The sequence below is a fragment of the Corapipo altera genome, unplaced genomic scaffold, assembly GCF_003945725.1.
Source record: "Corapipo altera isolate COAL_440 unplaced genomic scaffold, ASM394572v1 64, whole genome shotgun sequence".
NCBI classification, from domain to species: Eukaryota; Metazoa; Chordata; class Aves; order Passeriformes; family Pipridae; genus Corapipo; species Corapipo altera.
Genome location: NW_020884893.1, coordinates 4,661,390 through 4,688,349, shown reverse-complemented (window position 1 = coordinate 4,688,349; position 26,960 = coordinate 4,661,390). Strand labels below are relative to the sequence as shown.

The following is a 26,960-nucleotide window of genomic DNA, read 5'->3' as shown; positions in this document are numbered from 1 at the left end:
TAAATTCTACAACAAGCCAATTTTTAATTATACCTGTCAAAATAATAATAAAATCCCAGTAGTTTCATTCACCTTGCTTGAATTACAGAGACCACCTATGCAAATATCAACACAGCATTTGAATCTTCAGTTAACTATTGCCCAATTATAAATGGGGACACTTTTAAAAATGAATTATGAGGATAATTAATAATTTTCACACACAAAGGTAACATGATGCAGGGGTTTTAAAAGCCTCCCAATTTCTGCATTTCTATTCTGGTTGGTTGGTGCCAAGATTATAAAAGCATATTTCAATTTTAGAAGAGGGAGAAAGGAAGGTGAAAAACTTCCATCCCTCCCTCTGGTCATTTCATGTAGATATTATTGGATTCAAATATTCAGCCACTAAATTATTGCAATGGAACATGAACATTTTAAAAGGATTCCTGCATTTGGGGAAACAGCTAAGACTGAAATGGCTAAAGGAAAGCCATAAAAAGTTGCTCTGTTCTAAGTGACAAAAAAAGCACTTACATATCTGTTCAACTGAACATGAATGTTATGGTCATATGACAAGAGCAAGTTTTATTTAAATCAATGTCAAAGGGATAAATATGAAAGCAGAACTGGGTGACACACTATGCTGAGCATCTTTCTGTAACAACAGTCAAACAGTTGTTTGCTGTTCAGAATTTTAGGGCAGAAAATAAAACAATGTGCAAATTCAGAATGGCAAATTGCTCCTCAGAGATGGCCACAGAACCTCACTGTTCCAGCAGAACAGGAAAGAATCCCATACTTTTGTTCCACTGTACCCTGATCCTCTGACAAAAGGAAGCAAACTCCCACCTGATACTTCCAATTTCAACCCACATACCCAAAGAAGAAACCCCAAAACCTTGCTGGGAAAACAACAGCCTTTTTACAGGCTCCTCTTTAAAGATAAGATTTATAAGTGAATACTCTGCTACTAAAAACAGGCTACAACAATGTGTATAAGAAAAGTGCTGCACAAACATTTTCATGATTGTGCTCTCATATATTCTGTCAAAAGGTAAATGATTTGAAAACACCTACAGAACCTTTTAGGATCATACACTAGTTCCACCAGTTAGCTTCATGGAAAAACAGCATTATTGCTCTTTTTGCTGTCAGAGAGTTGCAGGAAGTTTGAATTCTGTACTAAGACTTTGAAAACTATAATTACAGGTGTGGCACAAATCAACAGAGGAGAAGAGTAGGCAGAAACTTCTCCCCTTCCTCCTCCTGAGGACACAGCCAGCGTGAATAAAGATGACAACACCCAACTGGAACGAGAAAAGAAAAATTTCCGTGCAAAAAATTCAACATTTTAGAATGAGGTCTGCTGCTACAACGTGGATTCTGGTGATCTATTTCTTCTTTAACAGAAGTTGCAACTAACACAAGTTCATTAGTTATTAGCAAGTTTCTAAACAACTTACAAACCGAGTAATTCCAGATAATATCAGATTACGACAAAAGTATCAGAGTTGTACAGAAAAAGCCTTGGGGAAGGAAAGCAGCAGTGGATGTTCCAATCAGGCTGCTCATTGTTTCAGAAATAGTAAGCTGTGTGAGTAACCCAATTGGAACACTCCTCCTTTGAACGTTTTGCTGAGCTGTGTGTTGTAAAAATAGATTTGTACGCCTCAGACTTCTCCTCGCTGTCTGCAATGGGTCTCTTCGTAGTAGCAGAAGGAGCCTTATTGACTTTTGCTGAGACAGATGAATTTCCATTTTCTGGGAGAGAAAAAGGAACAGAGTGAAGCATGAATAACAGCTTAAAATTGATAAAAGTACCTCAATAAAGACGAAAAAGAGTATTTTAAAAATAACATAGAGATGAAATACATACACTTCTGAGTTCTATCATAAAGATCTCAAATTGTACTCAATAGCTTTCAGAATTCACACTCAAATTCACTTAGAAATCCTGAAAGAAGAATTCTTTCCTATTTGTGTAAATCCCTTGCACTGCAATTCAGTATTGACAATATTTATTCCTCTAAGTGAAAAATGGCTCTGAGCTCTAGTCTTCAGAAACATGAAAGCATCCCACCACCCTGCAGTATTGTTTAGAAATTAGCTATCAAATGTCAAAAGCTAAACTTGTCACATACCTTCCCCAGGGAATCTCTCTCCTCCCTTTATTCTTTGCAAAGTCATTTATGAACAGTAACAATGGCCTGCACCATTTTATATTTGTAGTAGGAAAATGCCCATCCCTCTGTTTCTGATACCATTTCTCTCAGTGGATTATATTACTGCTACAAAAAAACCCTTCTCTTTCTTAACAACTATTGAATCTTCTCCCAACTTGCAGGGTGGTGTTTGAAAAAGCACATGCCAAGTCTCTGGTGCAAAGAAATGAACAGAGAAGTCTGCAGAAACTCAACATCCTTAGTTTAATCTAGGCACAACAACTTGTAAATAGCTGTGGGGAGCCTGTCTGAAAATGCACTGAGCTGCCTTCTGCTCACAGGAATTGTATGTGCAATCCCAAATCCTCACAGATGAAACCCTTTTATATTTGGAGAATGTTACTTGTAATGCCACCAATAGTTGTCTGGAAAGCATTACCAAGCACTGGATTTGAAAGAATGACTGTGCTGCAAGTCCAGAACCCTCAGGGTGCTGTGTTCACAAATTCATTTCAGTGCCACTGGTATTCCTCATGGATCTTCCTTTATTTTCCCTCTCTCCTCTTACCTCTTGCTGGTCAATATAACTGCTGCCAGAAACAGAAACCAATGACCTGACATTTCAGAAAGTATATTTTTTTCTTTTACACCCTCAGAAAATAAAAGTTCATTAAACATTATTAGAATTCCGAGGCTGCTAAACATCCAAGAGCAATTATAATTATGTAGAATGAAATATTTTTAAAAGCCTATCCTGTATAAAAGCAGACACTAGAGGGCAGGTCAGGCATTGCAGATGGAATTTCTCCCACAGTTTATCATTTAAACACTTTCAGATTCTTCCAATTATTCTGACTTTTTCCGTGGCTGTAACGGACATGATTTAATACTTCACACAGAAAACTCAGACTGACCTTAAAAATGTACCCATTCTTATAGTTTGGTATGAAAACATCAGTATGAACTGCAGACATTGAATAACAGGATATATATTAAATAAAGAGAGGGCACCATCCTTTGGGCTAAAGGGCTGCCAAGTTTACTCATGGCTGCAAGGCTGCTGTAGGTACATCAGTGCATCCTGAATTATACTCCACTACTCCCAGGGACACAGAGCAAATTAGCAGCTAAAAAGGAGGACTACAAGTCAGGTAACCAGGAATTTTTTACACACTTCACCAAAATGAACTGCCAGAATGTATTTCTTGACCACTTGTACCTCAAGAAACTACTAATTTTCCTCCACTACCTCCTGGACAGTAAGACAGATACACCAAACCCTTGACTGCATCACTGTGTGAATAAGAATCTCTGATTTCAATCATTCAAGATGGTTCCCACCAACTTAAAGCAATATCAGAATGACATAAACAAGCAAACCTGTTCAAATTTTTCACATTAAGATTAAAGAATTAACACCAACCTGAGCTTTTGGTGAAGATAATCTGTCTCTTTTCCCCAGAGCTGGAATTGATAAAATCCTTTCCATTCGTAGCTTTTGAGGGACCTGGAGAATCTAAAAAAAAAAAAATAAATAAAAAAACCCGGAAAGAACAAAAAAAATGAAATCATGAATCTGCTTCATGACTCAGAAGGTGACACAGAATTTGGAGCTGGGACATTACCTTCAGTGGTCTCTTGCTGAGAAGCTGATCCTGCTGACTTGCATTTCTTTGATTTCTGAAACAACACAAGCAGAGTCCTGGTGACATCCTGAAAGGATGTACAATTCCCAACTTGTATTTGATAGACACACAGCTTCACTTAGTACATTTTTATGTCTTACACAGTGGAACTCTTCCTTCCACGTTTTTTGTATTATTTCTACATGGAAAAAAGAATAATTTTGGCAACCCTAGAGTTACACTAAAGAAAACTGTGTAGGCCCAAACTAGATTTGCCTGGATTCAGTATTTTGGTTTTCATACTTTGCAGGGGTGTGTGTTATTATCATTAAGGTTATCTGATACTCTGAACCTACACAGCAGGACAGTAAATTGCAAAACATTAAACAGGACAGTTAACTGTAATCAATATATTTTCTATAAAAATTCCAGAAGAATCCTGCATCTCATATCCACTTAATTTTATTTAGCTGATAAAAAATCCCTCCTGGCTAATCTTCAATAACAGGGTTCTTTCTTGCATGATAGCTTGGGAAGAAGAGATGCAAATAGTTGATCTAAATCTTTTAAAAGCATCTGTCCAGCAGATTTTCCAAATTAATTTATGTTTTTCCAGATTAAAAACCATAGAAAAACCCAAACTACAGCAATAAGAATCCCACTACTGGCTTTGATTACATAAATGCTAAGCTGAAAAAGAAAGATGTATTAAAACAGTCCTTAGCATTGTTTTCACAAAAGATGGCTGGATACATTTAGAATGGTGTACATGTTTCAAGAGATCTGCACAAACTCCAAGGAAATAAATCTATTTAATTCTGTTATAAAAACTAGGAGAACCCATGCTGTGAAGCAAAGGATTAATGCTCGGGGGAAAAAATGCCACTGCAAATGTTGCTGCAAAGCTGAGCCAGGAGGGGGTGGCAGAGGGTTATGGCTCTGAAAGCAAACTTGGCTCTCCTGGTCTCACAGAATCATGGAATGGTTTGGGCTGGAAAACGACCTTAAAGCTCATCTCATTCCAACCCCTGCCATGGGCAGGGACACCTTCCACCAGACCAGGTTGCTCCAAGCCCCATCCAACCTGGTCTTCAGGGTATCTGAAAAACCTCTGTGCAGGTGTTTCCACCTTTTTGTTATGGGTGGATTTACAAAGAAATGTTACCTCCCAGTATCTGGCATCTGAACCACGAGATGTTTGTAAATGTATGGATGCATACATTCCTTATGCATAATATGGAGTACAGATGCATTTCATTATGGGTACATATGACACAGTCAAGCTTGAATAACTTTTTTATGCTAGTGCTGGTGCATCTTCCTGATGTTTTGTCTGATGGAGATAAAGAAAAGGATTTTGTGCTTTCTGCTCCAAATACAGGGGGTCCACTTAGCTTGCTCTGCAGTAACTGAGGAAGAAATCTGTGCCAACAAACTGGAAGTCATCCTCTGATATTGGGACTGGAGCTCCCAGGTCTCAGATCAGAGCGAATGGTGCCAGTGACAGAGACTGGTTTGAGCTGCACAGACCAGCTGGGACAGCAACATCAGAACTTGAGGATTAAATGCTGAGAGATTGGCAAATCCTGTTCCCTGCCTGTAATATAAGTCTCCACAGAACAAACAAATTGCATTTGCATATTCACCCAAGGCATAGAGAGCCCAAGGACCAAGGCATGGTGTCCTTTTGGCTGCCACCACAGTGACTGTGCTGGCACTGTAAGAGCCAGGACTGCTTGACACGCTCAGGTACCTCTTTGCTGTGCAGAAGTTGGGGACAGCACCAGCTTTCAGACTATTCCAAATTACTGACCCAAAGCTAAAAGTGCTTTGTTAGGACCATCTTCTTAAAGAAAATCAAGTGCAAGCAATCACTGCTTTTGGGGCTGAGCACTCATCTGCTGAAATCTGCAATAGTCTATCATCAAATTATCTGTACTTTTTTTTTTAAAACATTTAAGTACTAAGTACTGAGGGGAAAAAAAAAGAAAAACCATCATGAGGTTTTTGCTCTTATGCCAGGAGCTGTAGGACATGACATGCAGAGGCTATGAAAGAAAAAACACAGCAGGATAACCATCCTTTTGATGTATTGCCCAGGCCCACTGATGCTGTCCTGGCACAGATGAATAAAGATCTTATGATGAGAAGGAATCATATGCTCACTGGCATGTAAACAAGTATTTGTTTTAAAACAAACCAGGAAAATATTTGCATGCCACGTAATCTACAGCAGACAAAATCTAGGGCAGTAACAGGGGTGAGATGATCAACCTCCATCTAAAGTCTCAGTTGCTGGAAGTGTCAGACAATGATTCATGTTCTTGAGATTCAGCAAGAACTGCTGTCTGCACCTGGCCTGAGTCAGCACTGAAGGTTTTGTTTGCTTTGTCATCCTCCAGAACAGCAATGGCAGGCCAGGAAAAAATAGCAAGGCTGAAAAAATTCCCATATGCAGAACTGTCATTTGACTGCTCAGTGCCACAGAACTACTAATACTCCACAGAGGAGTAGTTACACAGTAGAGTACACAGAGCTGCAATGATTTTATTTCCATTGTATTTTGCCTGGTCAGATAAAAAATGTAAAGATCTCAACAGTATAGAGGGAATGAGCACTGTAGTAATTGCTGAGGATTGTGAGAACCACAAAACATGACAAAATTTCCATACTGTGGTCTTACAGCATCACACCAGGAATGTACAGATCCCAATATTGTGTTTCTGTGGCCAACAGAAAAGAATTGGAGATTAAAACACTAATAACCTGTCACCAGGAACTACCATGTGAAATGTAGATCATTATTAGAATGAATTAATGTCAAGAAAACCCTGAAGTATGGCTGGCACATTGTCCATGTTATCCACTGCACAGAAATCAGTGATTTCCAGAGCACTGGGCACTGCCTGCTGGTCAGAAGAAACTTTCAGTACATACAACTTCAATATGTCATTGGTAAAACACACACACAACTCTACTACTTTTAAAAGTAGTGCTTAAGTACAACACAGCTCACTGCCTGAAGTCTTTCATCTGCATAAAGATTAGCAAGTTTAAGAGCAGATTGCACTGCAGACAAGAACTCTTTCAATTCTGTATTAAATAACATATGAAACTATTACCTTTTCTAATTTACTTTTAAGTCTTCTGTCCTCCATCCTTTTCTTCAATACTTCCACATCTTCCTTGTTACCATTAAGGATAATCACATCTTCCTCTTGGAAGGGAACACCACACTTTGTGGAAAAAAAACCACCAAAAACAAAACCAGAACAAAATTAGTATTATTTTCCAGATTTTTATGCTGGCAAACCTTTGTTAAAATTAATACTGTGTTCTTTCTCCTTTAATACAGTCTAATACATCTTCTCACTTCAAATGGCAATGGAAATTGTGTATTTATTTCTCTGTCTCTTATAAACAACACTCTGAACTAATTCTTTTTTTTTTTTTTTTTCATTAAAAAGAGTCCCATAGGGTATTTTTTGTTCATGGGTTGTTTTACTGGCATAAATGTGCTTAAACAAAGTAGTTCTAAGTAGAATATACTCAAGTTTCTGAACCCCACAGCTAAAACTCAGAAGCACTTTCTGATTTTTAGTTATGAAAGCACTTGATTAGGATCTAACCAATATGCCATTCTGCTCTAGAATTTGTCTTTCAACTCAGTGATATGAGAAAAAACAACTGTCAAGAGCAGTTCCTTTACACTGAGTAAGGACAACACCAAAAGTGTTATTCCTCTATATGTAGAACTGACAGCACCAGGGAACTTGGAGGCTTTGATTTCTTCTAAATAAATAAACAAACAATAACAACAACAGCAACAACAAAACAACAACAATATTATTAGTATTAGTATATTACTATAGGGATAAAAAGAGGTCATAAAAGCAGAATAATTCATTCACCTTGTCTTGGTGTCTCACTGTCCTTCATCTGAATCATCAAACACTCCCAAGTTTCAAACTATTTTCAGAAATTAATCTGGATAATGGATGAAACGTGCTTCGTGTAATTCCATATTTGTTTCATGGATGAAAACACAGATGTTTCACTGTGCACATTTTCAATCATTTGGTGCACCAGCACATTTGACTACGATGTTTTCTTTTCTAAGATCTCAATTTCCTTTTATTTTTTTTTTTTTGCTGGCTTTTTTGTTTGGTAGGCTGTTTTGGGGTGGGTTTTCTTGTTATTTTGTTAAATCCAGAAGCTTTCTGTTAATCTGCAAGATTAGTTTATAATCCTGCCTCTGTCATTACTCTTCTGTTTTCTGAACAAAGGTTTAGAAAGGTTACTCATGTATTTGCGGTAGGAATTAAACAAATGAAAGGACACATGGGCAGTACTTTGCCCACAGTGTGCTCATGTGCTGAGCACAGTCTAAAAACTGAACCTGTACACAAGGGTCAGAGATTATGAAGGAGAAACAAGGGTTAGAGAGAGGCAGAGTAAGTAAATCAGGCAGAATAATAAGTCAAACACAAGAAATGGGTGAGTAGCCCAAATTTTTCCATTCCTACTCAATGAGCTGGTGTTAGAAACACCAGCCTTGAATGATCTCAGACACTTGAGAGGGAGATGTCTACAAAATCAAGACAGTCTTTATATTGAGGCAGGAGCAACTGGCAGCTGATTTGATTCTAAAGAAGCCTCACACATTCATTTTTTGTGGGGTGTTTCCTCATACAGCATTTAAAAAGCACATTCTGTCACTAGGACTCTAATTTCAATAAATGTAGCATTTTGAAAGAGCAAGCAAATCCAGGTTCCCATCTGGAAAACACAGGTGGAATTGTTCAAAAATGAAAAGTATTTACAAGAAACAGGGAAATATAGACAGTGTGTTCTTTCCATTCCCTGAAACAGGTATTTTTTGCCATGACAACAGTCGGATTATATCACAGAGACCATCCCCTTCCAAACATACTTGAAGTACAGCAAGTTATAGGCACAGAACCACCTTCACCTCTCCGGATTTCACTAACTCCTGTAGGGACTATTTGCTATTGCATCATACAGGGCATCAAATGTCAGTTCTGTTGGGTGCAAAGTTTTAATTCTGATTTTGTAAAAAGCTCACTACCTCTTCATGCAAAAAAAAGGAAAGATTTTTTTATCTTGACATTTCGATAATGAGACAAAAAACAGAAAGAAATTTCAGTTTTGCAAATCCAGAAGGACTGTTCCTTCACATTAATTAAGGTCTTTTGGGGCAGAGCTTTGTTTTATAACATCACAAGTTCTCCCTTGCTGTACCTTGTTTATCTTGGGACTTTAAACACATACCAAGGTACGTGCTGTAGTTCTTAGCACCTTGAATAGAAGACATTCCTAAATGAGACTGAACTTATAAACTGTTCTGCAATGGACAAAGCATTAGAGGAGCAGTTTGCAGATCCAAATCCAAGATTTAATCTGTAATTGAAGAGTGGGATGTTAAGGAGGAAGGAGATGCTGCACAAGGAGCGTGATTCTGGTCCAAAAGCCCTTTTGGGGTTCAATTACAGAAGCCACGTTCAAAACTTTTTCTATCTAAATGGCTTAACACCCTTGCATCAAGGAATTATTTAAAGAGGGGAAGATATGATCAGTCTTCAGAGTCTGATACTCATAAATTTATGCACCCTATATGTGCATGTGTACATAGCCCATGTGTACATACAAACATATATACACACAAATCAACTCCTCAGAAAACCAAACCAAATCCATCCCCAAATATTTGAAATAATAAGAACAATGAAGGTATTATGAGCTGTAACAGGTATATTAGCTTTGGTATAAATATAATCTGTTTAAGTAGAAAAAGAAATAGTGAAATTACTCATTAAACAGGGCAGGTATTGAGGACTGAACAAACACAGAGACTGAACATCCACAGACCATATCAATGTTCATCTCCCAGCCACACAAACTGATGTATTAAAGATTATTGTCTCTTATCACAGTTAACTAAACATGTTCTGAGAAATAGTTTTCCAGAGGTTTATCCATTAAAAGATCAGTAGCATTAAGATTTATTGAACATAACTTTCGACACTGCTGTCCCACCCAGACAAACAACAGGTCAGAGAGCAAAGGACAACTTGGGACGAGTGGAAAGTCTCCTACAAACTAATTCACAGAATGGGAACTTTCACTCAGGAGTTGCAGCATCTACCACAAAAACAGTCCAAACCAAAGCCTCTATTTAAAAAGTTTCTGTGAAAGTCAATGATTATTTTGTACCTGCCATACCTGCAGCTGTGACTTAATTTACTTTGAGGTTTCCTATTTATTTCTGACCAACGCGCTATTTTTATCAAAATGTGTCCAAAACACACCATCCTTCTCACTTTTTTCTAGAACCCCAAAGCTTCCTAATTCCAGTAAATCCAAGCCACTAACTCGTCACTTATTTAAACCTTTAAGAAGGTTTATTAAAACCTGTAAGAACCTTTATACAGGGAGTAACGGCAAACATTCAGCTTGTGACGGAGACCTTTCATTTAAGCTTCCAGTTTAAATACCCAGAGGCAGCTCCCAGCTGTAGTTATTTGCTACAAACTGGAAAGTTTCAGCAGGCAAAGAGTTAAGGACTTGGGGGAGGAGGAGGAGGAGGAGGGTGGTTCCCAGTTCTCCATCCACATGCTCGGTGAGGTGCGGGGGTTAAAGGCTCTGTGGGGCAAAGCAATTCTTTGGGATCGTCAGCGACGTCCTCCCCAGCCCTGCACGGCTGATTTCAGCAGGGATGAGAAGTTTTCTCTCATTACCGCGAAGCAAAGGACGTCTCTGAAGGCAGGGAGAGCTTTGCTGCAGGATAAATATGCTAAACATTGCGGGGAGTCGGAGGGAAGTTGAAATGAAAACAATCCCCGTTAATGTTTAACCCCCTCGCCGAGGGATCTCCACAAGCCGCAGGATGAGGGACACCGACTCCTGCTGAAGGACAAGGAGACCCGGGATTTATTTTTATTATGCTGCCGTCTCCTGGCTAATTTTGGACAAGGTAAGACTGCATCAGTTAGACTGCGGGATTCAATCTTTTGCTTTTCCTTTGCTAAAAACATGTGTTAATTTATGTAAAGTGACAAATATTTTCCGCTTCAAGACCATTTCACTCAAACCTGCAATAGGGTTCATCTATTTTTTTTCTTCTTTACCTTGTCACAGATGCAAAGTACGATGGAGGTCATTACTACTAGTTGTTTGTATTATAAAAATCACAATAATTATGCTCACTCAAGCAACTTAATCTTTTTACAGCCCTGTAACTTAAGGGTTTAAATAGCTTTCATAGTATTTGTTTTACATTATTACGAGGTCAAATGCACAAGGAAAACTAAACAGGAAAAATAGCAAAGATGAACACTAAAACTGTAAATCTGAATATGCATCAGTAAACTCTAATGCAGCATTTTTTAAATAATGATTTAATATTTTTAAGGTAATATTAACAGGGTTTGATGAAGAAATGCTTTTACTCGATGCATGTCAGAACCTAAGGCAGACTCACATCCCGACCCAGGCTTAAACAAAAACCAACAATGGAAAAAGCAGTTAAAACTGCTGATTTTAACATTAAGTTTTTAAAGTATCCCCTGTTTATAAAATATCTACACTAATGCCTACATAAACAACTTTCAAACAAACAAACACAGATATAAAAAGATTTGAAAATAAAGAGTTAATGCTTTTTTACCATTTTGTTAGAAGATGAAGTATTCCCCTTGTCATTTGTTTCACTAAATTACAAAGTCATATGAAGAAAATACAAAGAGTCCAGAGAAAACAAAATATTTAGAGGTGCAGTGATGCAGTCCAAAATCCGATGGCAGGAAGAAACTCCAAATGCAAAACGAGTTTTTCCTATGAAATGCAGTCAAATATCTGCTAATGGGGTCTTAATGAGCTGAGATGACGTTTCACAGGCTTTTTCCAGGCATAATCATAATTCCTGTTTTCTCTAGCGTTTACCTTGTTAATTGTGATGGAGGAGCTTAGGCTTACAAAATTTTTCTGTCAAGCAATATCCATAAAAGCAGCCACAGGGGTGCTTGAAAACCCCTACAAAAATGGGGGGTTTGTTTTCTTTCTTTTCTAAAAATTAATACAACTTTATCTTCAGTATTTAGAAAACCTAAGTGTAACATTAAAAAAGCTGTTCAGAGAGACATTCTGCTAACAAAAAATACCTGTAATGGCACTCTTGCATAATAAGACTAAAGGGCAGGATAGTCACAAACTGGGTTATGCCTGGACAGAGGACATTCCCAACAGGATCTCTTGCTCCTCAAGGGCAGGAGGAAACCTGGGAACATAGTCCTTGCCTAGAGGACTCTGCTAAAGGACAAATTCTGTCTGCAGTGGGACCAACAGCTGCAATCCCAGCTCTCAATCTGGTAAAACACTAACAGAAAGCCGTGGCTTTCATGCTGTAATATCCCCCGAGGCTGAAAGATGTCAAATTCTGTTCTTGAAGGCCAGGCTTCATCATTCAGTCATTCCCCATAAACATGTTAACGCTGGAGAGGAATTGCTGCTTCTTACCTGATAATGGGGTGTTTGTGTACTTTGCTGCTGCCATATAAAATAACAGTTTCTAGATGCCACGTAGTTCAATAGGAAAAAATCCATAGTAAACACTTAACAGCCCGAAACATCCCTGGAAGCTATTACTTGAAGGGTAATAAAAATTTAAGTGTATGAAAGAAGCAGGTTCCCAAGGGAACTACCCTTTGCAACCTGTCCAAAGAGGTATTTAAGGAAAAAAAGCTGGCAAACACGGTCATTCTGTACAATGTTCTATATTTAAGCAGGTATAAAGTCCCAAATATTTCTACAGCTGCCTAGTGTCTTCAGTGTAATAGTTATGTCCAGAATGAACCTTCCCTGTGACATACCAGAGATCTCATGACACTCACTAATTCTGAGGAATCTCAAAGCTCCTCCTGCAGTTATTTCCTCAGAATAGGCCAGTTTGTCTGAGTCCAGTGCTTCCCTAACAGAGACTCCCCAATTTCAGCCCCTGGGTACCTAATGGCCCTCATGCAAATCTCCTCTGGCACAGGATACAGCCTGGGTCTAATTCACTTTTACTGCAAAAATCCTGGTTTTCACCTTCCAGTGGGATTCCTTTCCTCCTGCTTTCTGCACAGTATCAAAAGGTCGATTTGATTTGCTCAAGTTTTTTGTTGAAACGGATTAAAATACTTCTGTCAAGCTTGTTTACCCAGTAAATGTATCCCTGAGGAGCTCTGAGGCAAAAAGATTCTTCTGGGACCTGATTTTGTCATGTTTTTCTTGCATCCAACGCAGACGGAAGAGCTGCTGCCAGAACACCCAGGGAAAATGGATGAACCCTCCACCTAACACACAACTCCACTTTCTGGAATGCTCAGTGGAAAAGAGGCATTCTTCCAGCATGAAATCCAGTGCATACCAGTAAGGACCAAAAGATAAATACATTCTTTCCCAACAGCCTAATACAATCTTAAAAATGTGGTAACAGCCATTCTCTTGGGTCAATTTCTGTGTTCTTACTGCTTTTTAAATGGTATGTCTCATTGCTGCTTTAACTACAATGCCCTCTTTATTTTCAGATTTTTAAGAGAGAGATATATACAGAATTTTTATTAAAAAAAGTATTGTCCACTTCTTTCTAATGAAAACCTGGAGCCTTCTAACTGTAACAGCATTCCTGGAATGAAAGTACCTTTATAAAAATATGTTTGGTCTCTGCTCCCATAGAAAGCCAAATGCTTTGTGATGTTGACAGCTGCAAAGCATAAAATATTTCAAGGTGAAATGCAAATTTTGTTTTAAAAAAATATTCTCATCGAGTAAAATGAGAAGGGAAAATTAATTACCTTTAAAATAAAAATAAAAGCTTTTAAAATTAAAGTTTTAAGCTTAATGGCAGTTGGTGGACCCTTCTCCCTGGTATTTTCTCTAGGAATTTCAATACCAAATGCTTCAAGGATAAAGACTTCACGTAATTGCTGTGGGATTCAGGACTGCTGCACTCTCATTCTTTTGACTCTTCAACAAGGTGGATGCAAGGTAAAAAACACAATGGAAAAACTCCTGTGCCAGTACTGCAGTAAATTCCAGTTATCTCTGAATGCTAATACTGGCAGTGGTGTCCTTATCTCAGGGTGTGCACATATGCTAAAAATAAGAAAAGAGCATTGTCTGTATGTTCTGTTTTCCAGAGCACTCTAATACAAAGATGTCTGAGGAAGAAAAAAAAACCCTCTCTCAAATAGTCAGAAACGTTTGCTGACTTTATAAGGATAAAACCCAGTGTATTTTGTGGATTACGTTTTAGTCTCTTCCTTCTGTTTATTTAATAAATTTTCTGTTGATTTAATTTACTGAATTCTGATCCTCTGGCAGATCTCAAGGTTTCCCAGGCCTTGAGGAAATCTCAGCAGCAGCTGTTCCTCAGCACACAGTGCTTCCATGTCTTTCCTGGGGCACTGTACTCACCTTTTGCCACACAAACTCCTACCTGATGGGCTAAGCTCCCCATGGGTCAAGCAATGAAAATACAAAGCCATTTTGGGCTCTTTTATATCATTTTAGGATAATTTTGTCCTGGAAGGGCTACTTTGTGGCTCTGCAAGTCCCATTCCCAGTACACTGCAGCACAGGCACAGGGTTCCTCCCAGCAGGTATCCCAGCATTTATAAATGCATCACTAACATGTCATTTATTTTAAAAGAAATAAACAAAAAGGTTCTCTCCTCCTATCTCAATTTTCCTTTCAGATAATCTGAATGTTTAATTAAACTATGATGAGAAGACAGTATCTGGAAAACAAAAGATGAACCCACTTCATGCAAAGAAATCAAGATTTTTAGTGTGCGTTGCTGTCTGTACGTTCATCTACACTTTCATCTACCTAAAGGTTCCTCTTTCTGAAGAGCCAAATGAACAAAAATTAAATGTCAGAAGAGCAGAGTGTGGTTTTTACCCAGATGAACTTTGTTCAGCTCTTTTTGTGGGGAAACCTGCCGCCTTTAAAATTGGAAACTTCTGTCAGAACTCCTACCAACCCAAACCATTGAGCTGCATTCAGACTTCGTGCAGCTGCTCCACAGTTCTGAAGACTCTGCATTTTATCACAAGCCCACTGTCAGATGAAGAAGGAAATTTCTCATTGGCTTACATTATTACAATTCACAAGGAGCTGGAAATGTTTGTAAAGCTGCTAAGAGCTATTTATATGCCTCAGAATATTTACTGCATACATATTGATGAAAAGTCACCAAGAGATTATAAAACTGCTGTACAGAACATCGTTAATTGCTTTGAAAATATTTTCATTTCCTCAAAAAGAGAACATGTTGTTTATGCAGGATTTTCAAGATTACAAGCTGATATTAATTGCATGAGAGACCTAGTTAATTCCAAAGTTCAGTGGAATTATGTTATTAATCTATGTGGTCAAGATTTTCCCCTTAAAACAAATAAAGAAATTATACAATACATGAAAAGTAAGTGGAATGGTAAAAATATTACTCCTGGCATAGTCCAACCACTTCATATGAAACACAGAACACAGCTTAGTTACAGAGAATACGTTCATTCTGGAGTGCCATACTTGTATCCAGGAAAGACTATGAAAGCTAAACCTCCACATAATATGACAATATATTTTGGCAGTGCCTATTATGTGCTCACTAAAGAATTTGTAGAGTTTACATTGACTGATGCACGTGCAAAAGATCTGCTTGAGTGGTCGAGAGACACGTACAGCCCGGATGAGCATTACTGGGTCACCCTGAACCGTTTACCTGGTAAGAATTCTGTGATTTCTGCTGTGAATAACCCCTGGGCCCAGAGCAGTGGGAGGCTTCTGGCAGGGAGAGGTGCTGAGCTCCAGCTCAGAGCTTAACATCCCTTAATTGCATAAATATGAGCATTTCTTCAGCCTTGATGCTGCCCCTTTCAAAAAACTCACATCAAACAAAGCTTGATTCCAGAAAAGTACTACTAACAGTGCAGGCTATGAGCTACAGGGCTAGAAAAATGTTCTTTAAAAAAGGATTTTTATGCTACATGAAGGCTCATGCTCTTCAGGAATAAAAAAAAAGCAGTAAAACCGAGATTGATGTCTGTTCTTGCTACGTAAATATGTACAAATAAATATTTAACGTGACTACAGTTAAAAATGTTTCAGCAGTGAAAATTTCCCCTTTATTAAGTAAGAAAGAATCTCATCAGAGCCTTATGTTTTTAAAGATGCTCCAGGAGCTACACCCAATGCAGGCTGGAAAGGAAACCTAAGAGCCATTAAATGGAAAGATCAAGAAGGATCCTCACACAAAGGCTGCAAAGGTAATGTGAATGTTGATCATGAACTCACATTTGATTCACTGAGGAGCATTAACTGGAGATTACATGTTATTTAAACTAGCTATTAAATGTGCCTCAGTGCTCATATATATTTTGTTTTGGAAGTATCAAAACAAGGCACCCTAGTAAATTACTGCACTGTATCCAATATCAATATCTTTTGATACATATTTTTATATATTAATATATTTTTATATAATACAATATTATTGATATTTTATATATTTTGAGAACATCACAGTATCTATACACTGACAATCCTTCTTTCAGCCCCCAGTTACCAAAGCACTGACTCCACTGACTGCTTTTTAGGGGAGGGGCTTTACCTGACAGTAACGTTTGTCAGATACTTCCATCAACACTGGGTTAAATCTCTTCAATTTGAACAATATCTAAAAAAATTGTGCTGACCACATAGAAAGCATGCAGAAATAATTAAAATATGTAACTGTGTAAGCTGAGCACAGTGAAGCACTGAATGATTGAACAGGTAATCCAGATAGATCAGAACAGATGCCCAGCTACGAGACACAACATTAAGCAGAGCAACATGTCAGTGAGGCAGCTGGAGGTAACAAGCATCCATTTGTGTAAAACAAACCCAAACCCTTGCCTTTATAATACTCTTTGTTATCCTCCAGCTAAATTTCCATGATGCTCAGTAAGAAATCAAAAGGTATTTTTTGTTGATGACAGTACAGAGTGAAACTACTTTTTAAAATGCTTCAGTTCCTCTTTCTGCTGCTTCCAGATACCTTCAATTTGTCTTTGCAGGTCACTACATCAGAGACATTTGTATCTACGGACTAGGGGACGTGCAGTGGATTATTGAGTCACCTCATTTGTTTGCCAACAAATTTGAGCCTGCAAAGTACCCCCTGGTCATGGACTGCCTGGAGAGACGCCTGAGGCTCCGGATGCTGCGCCAGGCAGAGGTGCCCATCCAGGACCACTGGCGTTTCCAGGAGCACAGCTACTTCAACATGAGGCTGGATGTCTGAGCTTAGCTAACATCTAAACAAGTGTTCACGGTACTGACAGAAACCATGAACATTTTTAGCCATAGACTTCACTCTGTGCATTACAGCATGAGGGTAAAGCACAGTCCTGTACTACCAATAAACAGGTTTTATTTATTACAGTAACAGCTGCTGATGGGTTAATTCTCAAAGGAAATGACATGTCTAAATCTGTAACTTACTGAGGACAAGGGGGAAGTTCATAATCTATTAAGTGACTTATTTAGCTGGAAAAATCAATATTCCTTGTGTCCACAGCCAAAGAATGACTAACTGGTAGGAAAATAATAAAACAGAAGCAATGACTGGACAAATATAAAATATGGAGAACACAATTAAAGTCATGGTTACTGAGTGTCTTCTGAAATGGATTGTTTTGAATAATGAAGTTGATGATAAATTTGCAGCGCTTGTACATAAACAAGCCACAGCCAGTTTCAGACACAGACCATGTCACCCTGGGTTTGGGGTTTGTTTGTTTTCCCCATGGCCAGCTGCCTCTCTAATTTCATTGTGTAGCATGGCAACATCACTGCTGCCCTTCCCAGGCTTTGCTCCTAATGAGCGTGGGGAGGGGGTGTGTGTACAGGACCAGTCACAGGGTGTGCGTGTTTATCTCTTAAGTCCCTGTTTCTGAGTCTCTGCAGGAGTTCAGGGCAAGGAGACATGGAAAATTTGAGGCCAGGGAACACAGGAAAACTGAATGAAAGGCCGTCCTTCAATCCTGGTGTACCTGACTTCCCTGAACCTTGGAACAGCCTGTGGCAAGTGCAGATAACACCTGGCAGCAACCAGGACAAGCAACTCGTTTCTCAAAACCTCTGCAGACCAAACTCAGCACTCACTGGTCCTGCAGCAAGAAAGAGGCTTTTGACACAGAACGGGCAAACCCAGGGAACAGTGGCTGATCACGGATCCAGCCCTTTTCCAGGCAAGAGTTGCTCTTTCCTCCTCAGAACTCTTAAATTAATCCTTTCACTCGTGCAACAAACAGGGGAATATAAAGAAACAGAGAGGATAGAGGTGGCCTTTCATACAACATAACGACTCTTCCATGGGATTAAAGATCTCACAAGGCTGTGTCTACACTCTGACCTCCAGAGGTCTGGAGGACTGGAAGAGACTATGAGAAACCTGAATTGTAAGAAGTCACTTGAAACCGTTCATCCTCCTTTACAAGTATTTTGGCAAGGATGCAGATCAAAGTTTCATTCCAGTAAATCCAAATTCTCAGTTAATTTGTATGAACTCTGATGCAAACTAATAAAATATATCTTGTTATTTATGAGCACACTTGATTAAAAACTACAAATTACATTTAAATGTTTAGGAGCAATCTGGATGAAAGCTTCAATATGCAGCCAAAACATCCCTCAGTTTTTACAAGAAAACTGATAACAGATTTTTTTTTTCCCCAAAATATTCAAATGAATGAAATGAGTCAACAACAGAACATGAAAGTTTCTTATTACAAACTTAGTCACAGGTTCCTGGAATTGTCCTGCTCATTTTCCCACACAAGTTTCTCGGAAACATAATTTCTTTCAAATGAACTTTAACCTGAAGAAAGACCATCTGGTCCCTATTTATTTACAAACTCAACCCAAAGGCGTGTACTCAGTTTCATGTATAATCCAGGACTTATCTTGTGGCTAAATATTGCTGGAGATGCTTTTTTATGGAGGGAAATAATGAAGAAAAAAAAAAGGAAAATAAAAGCTCAGCTCGTTGAGAGTCCCTCTCAAAACCATTACTGAAGCTAATGGGTCTCTGGCACGTAAAAATCAGAGCAATATTCATAATTAATTTCTCTCCAGTCCACTGAAGGGCACTGCCAGCATTTATCCACTCCATGTTGTCTTTTAAAATGTGAATGGAACGTTCCTCATTCCCATCACTACAGCAAATCCAGTATCTCGCTTTTACCTTTGGCACCATCACACAGAACAATTGTTGTACATCACTTTGAACTGAATTAGAAGGAGAAATGCAATATCAAGGCACTATATAACAGGGGCTCCTTTTGCAGAAACTGAACCAGCCAAACTCTGGTTTGCACAAAAAGCCCTCTTAAAGCACAATTTAGGTGTGACTTTACCCATGTCAATTTAGGAAAATCACTGCAGCATGACCCTCCTTCCTTAAAGGATTTTGTATTTTAAACAAAATTTTAGGAAAATCATAATTAAACCATTCTCAGCTGGTAAGAAATAGTATTCAAGTCAGTATTCTGATTACAACGACCACATTCTATTCTTGAAACACACACAAAAAGCCTTCATGAATTCTGTGTTACCATGTTATGAGTAGATGGATCACAACTTTTAGGCTTCAGCAACCAACGTTTGCTAATTCTGGTGACTTGATCTAAGAGCAGATAATGCCAAAGTGACCCTGTTCCAGGAGCCACCGTGCTCTGTACCCTGCTGCACACGTGAACTCTGTATGTCAAAGATAAATCCTGTTTCAAGAAGCTCTGTATCTAAGTTAAACATGTGATTAAGTGTTTTATATGGCACAGAGTTTAATAGTTAGGGTACTATTTCAAGTGCGTAGTTGACTCTGAAAACAATTCCAAAATAAACTTCAAAGTGATACAAGAAAGTACATTTTAAAATGTAATCTGGTCCTTAACTTCCAAAGTGACTCCCAGAAGGGCTTCCATCACTGATTCAATAACCACTCTCCCATCTCCAAACCACTTCTAGGATACTGTTACACCAATAGGAACTTCTGAGACAAGACAGTCAACATCTACATTGATAATGCATAAAGCATAATTTTTGTCAAGTAGCAGACTTTCAATTTAGCAGCACCAAAACCTGCCCATGCAAGAACCTGGAAGCCAGTTAGAACAGGAGCTCCAAAACATTTGGAGAATCTACAGACCAACATAAATCACCACAAACTTACAGTCTTCAACATCTCATCAAATAAAAAGCAGAGCGAGTATAGAGACTTGTTTGTTCTTTTACTTTTAGTAGTCTGTTAGAGAATTAAACACCTTACTCAAAAGTGCAAGTTTTAAACTGACAGATTCCATGTCACAGGTAATTCCTGAAGAACAGGAAGGAGGAGGCAGCAGAAACCCCCTGATCTCTGAGCTGCTGCTACAGAACATACATCACCAAACTCTGGAAGTAAAGTTGTTTTTCTCTTCCTGATGACTGAAATGTGATTAAGTCACATTTTAGCATGTGACTTAGTGTTGATAGTTTAAATTTTCCCTTCTTACTGTACAAAAGCTCAAAAATATGCCTCAAACAAAAGACACTTCTGTGTGAAAAGGTATTACAAGTTTTATCTGCATTCATAAGTTGCTCTGTTTTAGACAAAGCTCTTTTCCAACTCTTTTCAGTCTAAATAGAAGCTTCAAATTTGTCTCAAGCACTTCAGCTACCAATCCGAGTCTCCAAGATAAGCCACCACTAAAAAATTCCCATTGCTCTTTCAAAAAACCTTTGTCCAGGAAGTTTTATATTTTGCAAGACAGTTCAAAGCATTCACCCTTCAGGCAACAAGACACAACCTCTGTCTCTCTCTCCGCTCTGCTACAGTGGTTGTTTGTTTGCCTTAGAGCTTTCCCATTTTAATGTTATTTTTTAACTTGAATCCTTCACTGTAGTGGTACTTAGGATGAGAAGCAAGAAAGAACAGAGACTTACAAAAGGCCTCACACATTAATTATAGTTGCTTTACTAAGAGCCTCCCACCCATGACAGTTCCCTCTCCTATTCCTGTGCCTTTCCCTAGTACCAATACAGACTTTTTAACAATTACAGTAAAAGCAGATAAATACATGTATTTTACATTGTCAGCTCTTCATGTCAAGTTTCTACTGAGGCAAAATGGGTTTTTTTTGGAAGAGAACTCTGATAGAAAGACTGCTTCATCCTCCCTGTACCCAGACTCCATAAACCCTTCCAAATCCAGCACTACACAAATGCTGTCAAGATAAACCAAGGAATGCTGAATCCTTTCTCTTGGTATTTTCCATTGCCTTGAATTAGACAAAATCTGCATATGCATTCTGCTTTTTCCTAAACACTTATTTGCATGTCACTGGGCAAATGGATCCCTCTGTTTCTTGTATGAGCTGCCCCAGCAAAAGGAGGAGCAAACTGAGCAGTGAGATATCTGCTGGATCTCTGTATTCCCTGGGGAACGTTTTCACTGCATCAGAACAGCATTTTCTTGCCAGAGTCCTTTGGGAAACTTGCTGTTTACAATGGAGCAGACTGGCAAGGCTGCTCTGAGGGCTCACAGGCAAAGTGAACACCCAGGAAGAGCTTGTTTTGAAGGAGCTTTCCTGAATTCCACGTGAGTGGGGATGGGCACGGCCACGCAGTTCCAAAAGTGACACTCCTCCAGTCCCCACCCACTACAAACCTCAGGGATGAAGTGAAAACACAGATCCTGCTGGCTGAGAGAGACTGAATACAACACAACAGCAAATACAGGGGTATCCTTTTGCACTACCCTCATCTGGGCACAGAATTAAAACAGAAGGTAGCCAGGAAACAAGAAAATTCTGTGGCTCATCTGGATCTCACAGGCTCAATTTTGGTTCAAAAAATATACTGTAATTCCTAAAATACAACATAAACACACATATGATAATCCACAACATTCAAATATTCTGTACATTAATTTTTTTTTTGCATTACAGACTATCTATCAGAAGAGAACTCATTAATAAAAAGTTTCTAATCTGAGCCCATACAATACTCCATTTTTTCTTCTTTCTTAGTTCATTTCACTGCATGTCCCATTGCTGCCTAAAGATAGAATGTGCTGGGGGAATGCTGCTAATTAGTGCTTTGGATATAAACAAACTGTTGGCTACCAGAAAGCACAGCAAGCAGTTCCCTGTGATCCTATTCAGAAGAGGTCTCTAGTCCCCTTCTTGATTCTAGATGAGAACATTAATCAATTTATACCCAAAGATCTACCAAATCACTCTTTGACCTTAATTAAAGGGCTAAAATATGTTCTCTCAGCTGGTTACCACTGTCTTTGTGTATCAGAACCCAATAGTGATAAAGATGATAGACTAGATATTATATCCACTTCATTATTTCTAGAAGCATCCTTCTGAATATTGTGAGGAATTCACATGTTTGTGAAACCAGCTGCATGCAAATATGAGCCTATGCTAAATACTCATTATTAAAAATATCCAGAAAACATGTGAGATTAATTTCATTTTTATGAGATTATCAGCCTGACCAAACCATGGACAAAACATCTCAATCCTGCATCTACTGATCTAGTTACATCCATCTATCAACCAAAATTTAGATGCAGACAAAACCCCTCATTAAAAATAAATTAGGATCTGCCAAGAGGAAACAAAGCCAATAGGACTAAAGCAATACTCTAGAAAACAAAACGAGCCCTGAGAGCAGCAAAATTCCACATCACCTGCAGCAGGTCTTGTTTAATACCAATACACTGTGTGTTTTACCCAATATCAGGGTGCTCACTGAAAAATAGCTTTCTAAATGTGACAACTATCACCACAAGTCTTGATGATAATAAACGTAGTGATGGGAGAAAAAGAGTATTTGCAACTTTTAGCTACAAAGAAACCAATTTAATGAGATCAAAAGTGCAGTCAACACTTTCTAAAATAATTCATGTTACTGCTGAAAATTTTACAAAGAGTTGCCCCCAGTCCAAAAAACCCAAACAAAACAGCACCAGATGCTCTTTAAAAATACAGGGATCAAAACATAACCTGAAAATACAACCAGTTTAAGCACACAGAGCAGACACTGATAAAACACAAGCCATGTGCATTCAGGAAGAAAATACAACCAAACAAAAGCCCCAAAATCCCAAAGCAAAAACAAACACCCTTTTAAAAAGTGAAATCATAACCAAATATTTGAAAAAATGAAAATTCTAAGGTAGTTCTTGCAAAATCCAACTGCCTCTGAGAATAAAAATATTCATTTTTACATCTACTTAGAAACACTTTTTTATTAAAAAAGGCCATGTAGAATTACTGCAGGCCATCACAGAACAGATCTTTTACAAGTCCCATTTCAATCTGAATATTCAGATTAAAAACCCCACTTTACAGTATTGGATGTGAATGCAATTGTATATATGGACCTGTATCTATAGATCTACCTGTGGAGGGCACATGTGACCCCCCTGCTTGTAAAGCTGAAGAAACTCACCTTGTGACAAACTTCTGATTTAATTTCTTTGAGGGCACGTTCAGAGAACACACAGCCACAGTTTCTCAAGAAGCAAAACCTTCAAAGAAAAGACAAGACACAACATGATTTTAAGAAACCCTGTGCCCAAGAGAGATCTGTCCAGTGTTCAACCAAACACAGAAATAATACTGCAGTGGGTTAGCAGGACACAACTAACTTTATTTACTAGTTCTTGCATCTAATATAACTATCAGCACCTTTAAAGGGGCAATTAATTTATTATTAGTTTGTACAATGTAAGACTGGAACAAAAAATATTGTGTACATTAAACCACAACACTTATTTTGTTATTTCATCCTCACAATCTCCTGGCTAATCACTCACTGTCTGGAGGAAGAAATACTTAGCAACTATCAAGCTGTGAACCACCATCATCTCACTCATCAGGGTGAACATGCACAGACAAAGAAACTGCCCAAACCAGGATGTGAGGAAATGCTCTGCCCCAGCCCAATAAAACCCAGATTATTGCAGGATTAGGACACACAAGCCATCTCCACTCTGGTCCTAACACAGGCAGAGGGAGAATGGAGCAGCTCTGCTGTAAGGAAAGGCTGAGAGAATTAGGATTGTTCAGCCTGACTCTGGGGTGACCTAATTGTGGCCTTCAAGTGCCTGAAGAAAACTACAGGAAAGATGGAGAGAGACTATTTACAGGGGCCTGGAGTGACAGGACAAGGGGGAATGGCTTCACACTGACAGAGGGCAGGGATAGATGGGATATTGGGAAGAAATTGTTCCCTGTGAGGGTGGGGAGGCCCTGGCACAGGTTGCCCAGAGAAGCTGTGGCTGCCCCATCCCTGGAAGTGTCCAAGGTCAGGTTGGATGGGGCTTGGAGCAACCTGGGCTAGTGGAAGGTGTCCCTGCCCATGGCAGGGGGTGGGATGAGATGATCTTAAGGTCCCTTCCAACCCAAACCATTTTGGGATTCTAAGAGCTTGATGTGACACAAAGGAGGTCTCATCCAATCTCCTGTGGTTTGGCCTCCAAACATTGCCCTCTACTCCTTTATTATACATCTAAATTCAGTTAGCAAAGGGTTAGCTTTTATCTTTCCTCTTGAACATGCAATGAAAGGACACTCAGTGGTCTCAAACTCCCTCCTGAAAGAGAGACAAACAGTCCCCACAAAGGCCTGGGCAGGTACAAGATTTGCAGCATTATCCATTCAGATATCTGCTCTGTGGTCAGTTCAGCACAGTGCTCACTTCTTAACCCAAAATGCAGACCCTGAAACACTGACCTGTGTCTCCCATTCATCTCCAGCCCCACCACGGGGCAGATAAATCGTGCAGACTGCAGGTCATCATACTTGTCACCTTTTATACTCTCCTTATCCCCACTCCAGGCTGGATTATCCACAAGGTTCAGTTCTGTCACGTTCTGAAAAATAAAAATGCAGGCCTTGAGCTTTTAACCAATGATTTGGAGCCATGATAACATTCCTTAAGATTTTTTCTGTTGTGTTTTGGTACTTTTAACACTTTAATACAGGGTGAGAACACAAGGAAATGGAGGTTTTGCAGCATGACTGAACTTTCCCTCATGATTTTAACTTTTACCTTGATGCTCTTGATGTGGGATGCAGATTCCATGGGGGTCTTATCAGGTGACTTGTCCAGCAAAAATTCAATGATGGCATCTTTGTTGTACAACCTGTAACATCGAAATTCCAGTGATCACGTTTGATTGCCATGGCATTTGTATTTATACATTTATCTATAAAATATTTTTATAATATTTATATTATTTATAATGATGACCACATTTAATGATCATTATTTTTTCCCCCTGTGGAACCACCCCTACCTGCCCAGCTCACAGGCCACGATGGGCCGACACAGCTTCTCTTGGCTCAGGGCACAGTAGAACCACCTGGCCACCAACTCAGCAACTTTGTCGACCTGAAGGAACAAAAAAAAACCAACCCTCATTATTTTAAAACAGCTTTTATATTTGCAAATTATTTAAGCATAAAATCAGGTAATGCTCAAAGCATTAGTGAGATCCTCAGGTTTCTTACCAAACCTACCTTCTGCACTGTAAATTAATTCATAAAATAACTTTAGCAAGGCTGTTTAGCAACGTTCATTATCAGGTTTGAGGCTCTGCCTACTGACTCCATTTCTTTGTCATGGAACATGAGACCTCTCTGCCTAAATCTAACTCAGTTTTTATATTTTTGTCACTTTCACCAGTCCCCTCTTGATGCTTTTTTTACTCCTCACATGTTCTCCACCACCCTCTTCTCTCCGGTTCTACATCTCAGCCCTGCTTGGGTCAACTACTGCTTCCACTCCCTGGAAGGAATGAGGTGAGGAAGAAACCCTTCCCTGTGAGGGTGGGGAGGCCCTGGCACAGGTGCCCAGAGAAGCTGTGGCTGCCCCATCCCTTCAGGAGACCCCTGAACCCCTTGTATTCTGCAGATGGCAAATCCCAGAATTACTGAGGTTGGAAAAGCCCTCCCAGCCCATGGAGTCCCAGCTGTGCCTGATGCCCAACTTGTGACCCAGCCCAGAGCACTGAGTGCCACGTCCAGTCATTCCTTGGACCCTCCAGGGATGGGGACTCCAGCCCCTCCCTGGGCAGCCTCTGCCAAGGCCTGAACACCCTTTCTGTGAAGAAATTCCTCCTGATGTCCAACTTGAACCTCTCCTGGCCCAGCTTGAGGCCATTCCCTCTCCTCCTGTCCCTTGTTCCCTGGGAGCAGAGCCTGACCTGCACTGGCTCCCCGCTCCTGTCAGGGAGTTGAGGAGAGTGAGAAGGTCCCCTCGAGCCTCCTTTTCTCCAGGCTGAGCACCCCCAGCTCCCTCAGCTGCTCCTGGTGCTCCAGACCCTTCCCCAGCTCTGTTCCCTTCCCTGGACACGCTCCAGCCCCTCAAAGTCCTTCTTATTGTGAGGGGCTCAGACCTGGACACAGCACTGGAGGTCTGACCCCACTAGTGCCCAGAACAGAGGGAAAATCCCTGCCCTGTGGCCACGCCGTTGATACAGCCCAGGTACTGTTGGCCTTGCCCACCTGGGCTCACGTTCGGTTGTTCTCACCAGCACCCCCAGGACCTTCTCCAGCTTTCCAGACGCTTCCCCCCATCCCGGAGAGTTGCCGGGGGTCGTTGTGACCCCAGCGCAGGGCCTGGCACTCCCCCCCTCAACCCCCTCCCCCAGGAGACAAAGGGCCTCCCCTGCAGCCACATACCAGACAGACACACAGTCACAGACAGACACAGGTACCCGCGAGCCGGCCCATGGCGCTCCCCTCCCCCTGCCAGCGCCAGGAGCGCCATGCCCGGCTCTCCTTCCCCCCGCCTCCCCCTCGGAGCCCCCTCGGACCTTCTCGACTTTTCGGGGCCCCTTGACCAGCTCGTGCCGCTTGGGGATGGTGCCGCCATCGCACCCCATCGCACTTCCGGGTTCTCCTCCCTCGCGCACTTCCGGCTCGCACAGATGACGTTGCCGCTATTGCTTAGCAACCAGCCGGCTGGGGGCGTGGCCATGGAGGGGCCCTCGGGTGGGCGAGTCCATCGCGGCAGGGCCGGGGGGGGTGCGGGACGTACCAACTGAGCGCGCGGGGAGGGGGGTCACAGCGCCCCCGC

General features: G+C 40.1%; 2 protein-coding genes across 4 annotated transcripts; one reads left to right on the top strand and one right to left on the bottom strand.

The window, feature by feature from the left end:
* RTF2 (replication termination factor 2) lies at positions 1–26,828 on the bottom strand. 2 transcript variants are annotated; one of them, XM_027645884.1, is made up of 9 exons: positions 26,698–26,828; positions 25,177–25,271; positions 24,930–25,023; positions 24,611–24,750; positions 23,325–23,403; positions 6,892–7,005; positions 3,770–3,824; positions 3,568–3,660; positions 1–1,743 (listed from the first exon to the last, which is right to left on the bottom strand). In XM_027645884.1, the coding sequence occupies exons 1-9, from the start codon at positions 26,764–26,766 to the stop codon at positions 1,559–1,561; spliced, it is 924 nt and encodes a 307-aa protein (XP_027501685.1). In that variant the 5' UTR covers positions 26,767–26,828; the 3' UTR covers positions 1–1,558. The 2 variants fall into 2 exon arrangements, with proteins under 2 accessions (XP_027501685.1, XP_027501686.1); XM_027645885.1 differs by lacking the exon at positions 3,770–3,824.
* On the top strand, positions 10,392–17,476 carry GCNT7 (glucosaminyl (N-acetyl) transferase family member 7). Of its 2 annotated transcripts, XM_027645882.1 has the most exons (6): positions 10,394–10,763; positions 13,073–13,198; positions 13,710–13,816; positions 14,527–15,558; positions 16,004–16,099; positions 16,892–17,476. In XM_027645882.1, exons 4-6 carry the CDS (start codon positions 14,583–14,585, stop codon positions 17,116–17,118), a joined length of 1,299 nt encoding a protein of 432 aa, XP_027501683.1. In that variant the 5' UTR covers positions 10,394–10,763; positions 13,073–13,198; positions 13,710–13,816; positions 14,527–14,582; the 3' UTR covers positions 17,119–17,476. The 2 variants fall into 2 exon arrangements, with proteins under 2 accessions (XP_027501684.1, XP_027501683.1); XM_027645883.1 differs by lacking the exon at positions 13,710–13,816 and having other exon boundaries at positions 10,392–10,763; positions 16,892–17,118.
* Positions 26,829–26,960: the final 132 nt, after the last annotated feature.

What these genes read in the sequence shown, in the direction of transcription:
- RTF2 (XM_027645885.1), bottom strand. Translation starts at nt 26,766, where the DNA reads ATGGGGTGCGATGGCGGCACCATCCCCAAGCGGCACGAGCTGGTCAAG. An exon ending in GGCCCCGAAAAGTCGAGAAG is followed by an intron (nt 25,272 to 26,697) that starts GTCCGAGGGGGC and finishes TTGTTCCTTCAG; the next exon opens with GTCGACAAAGTTGCTGAGTT. An exon ending in TATCTTCACCAAAAGCTCAG is followed by an intron (nt 1,744 to 3,567) that starts GTTGGTGTTAAT and finishes TTTCTCTCCCAG; the next exon opens with AAAATGGAAATTCATCTGTC.
- GCNT7 (XM_027645882.1), top strand. Translation starts at nt 14,583, where the DNA reads ATGAACCCACTTCATGCAAAGAAATCAAGATTTTTAGTGTGCGTTGCT. An exon ending in CACCCTGAACCGTTTACCTG is followed by an intron (nt 15,559 to 16,003) that starts GTAAGAATTCTG and finishes ATGTTTTTAAAG; the next exon opens with ATGCTCCAGGAGCTACACCC. An exon ending in CTCACACAAAGGCTGCAAAG is followed by an intron (nt 16,100 to 16,891) that starts GTAATGTGAATG and finishes TTGTCTTTGCAG; the next exon opens with GTCACTACATCAGAGACATT.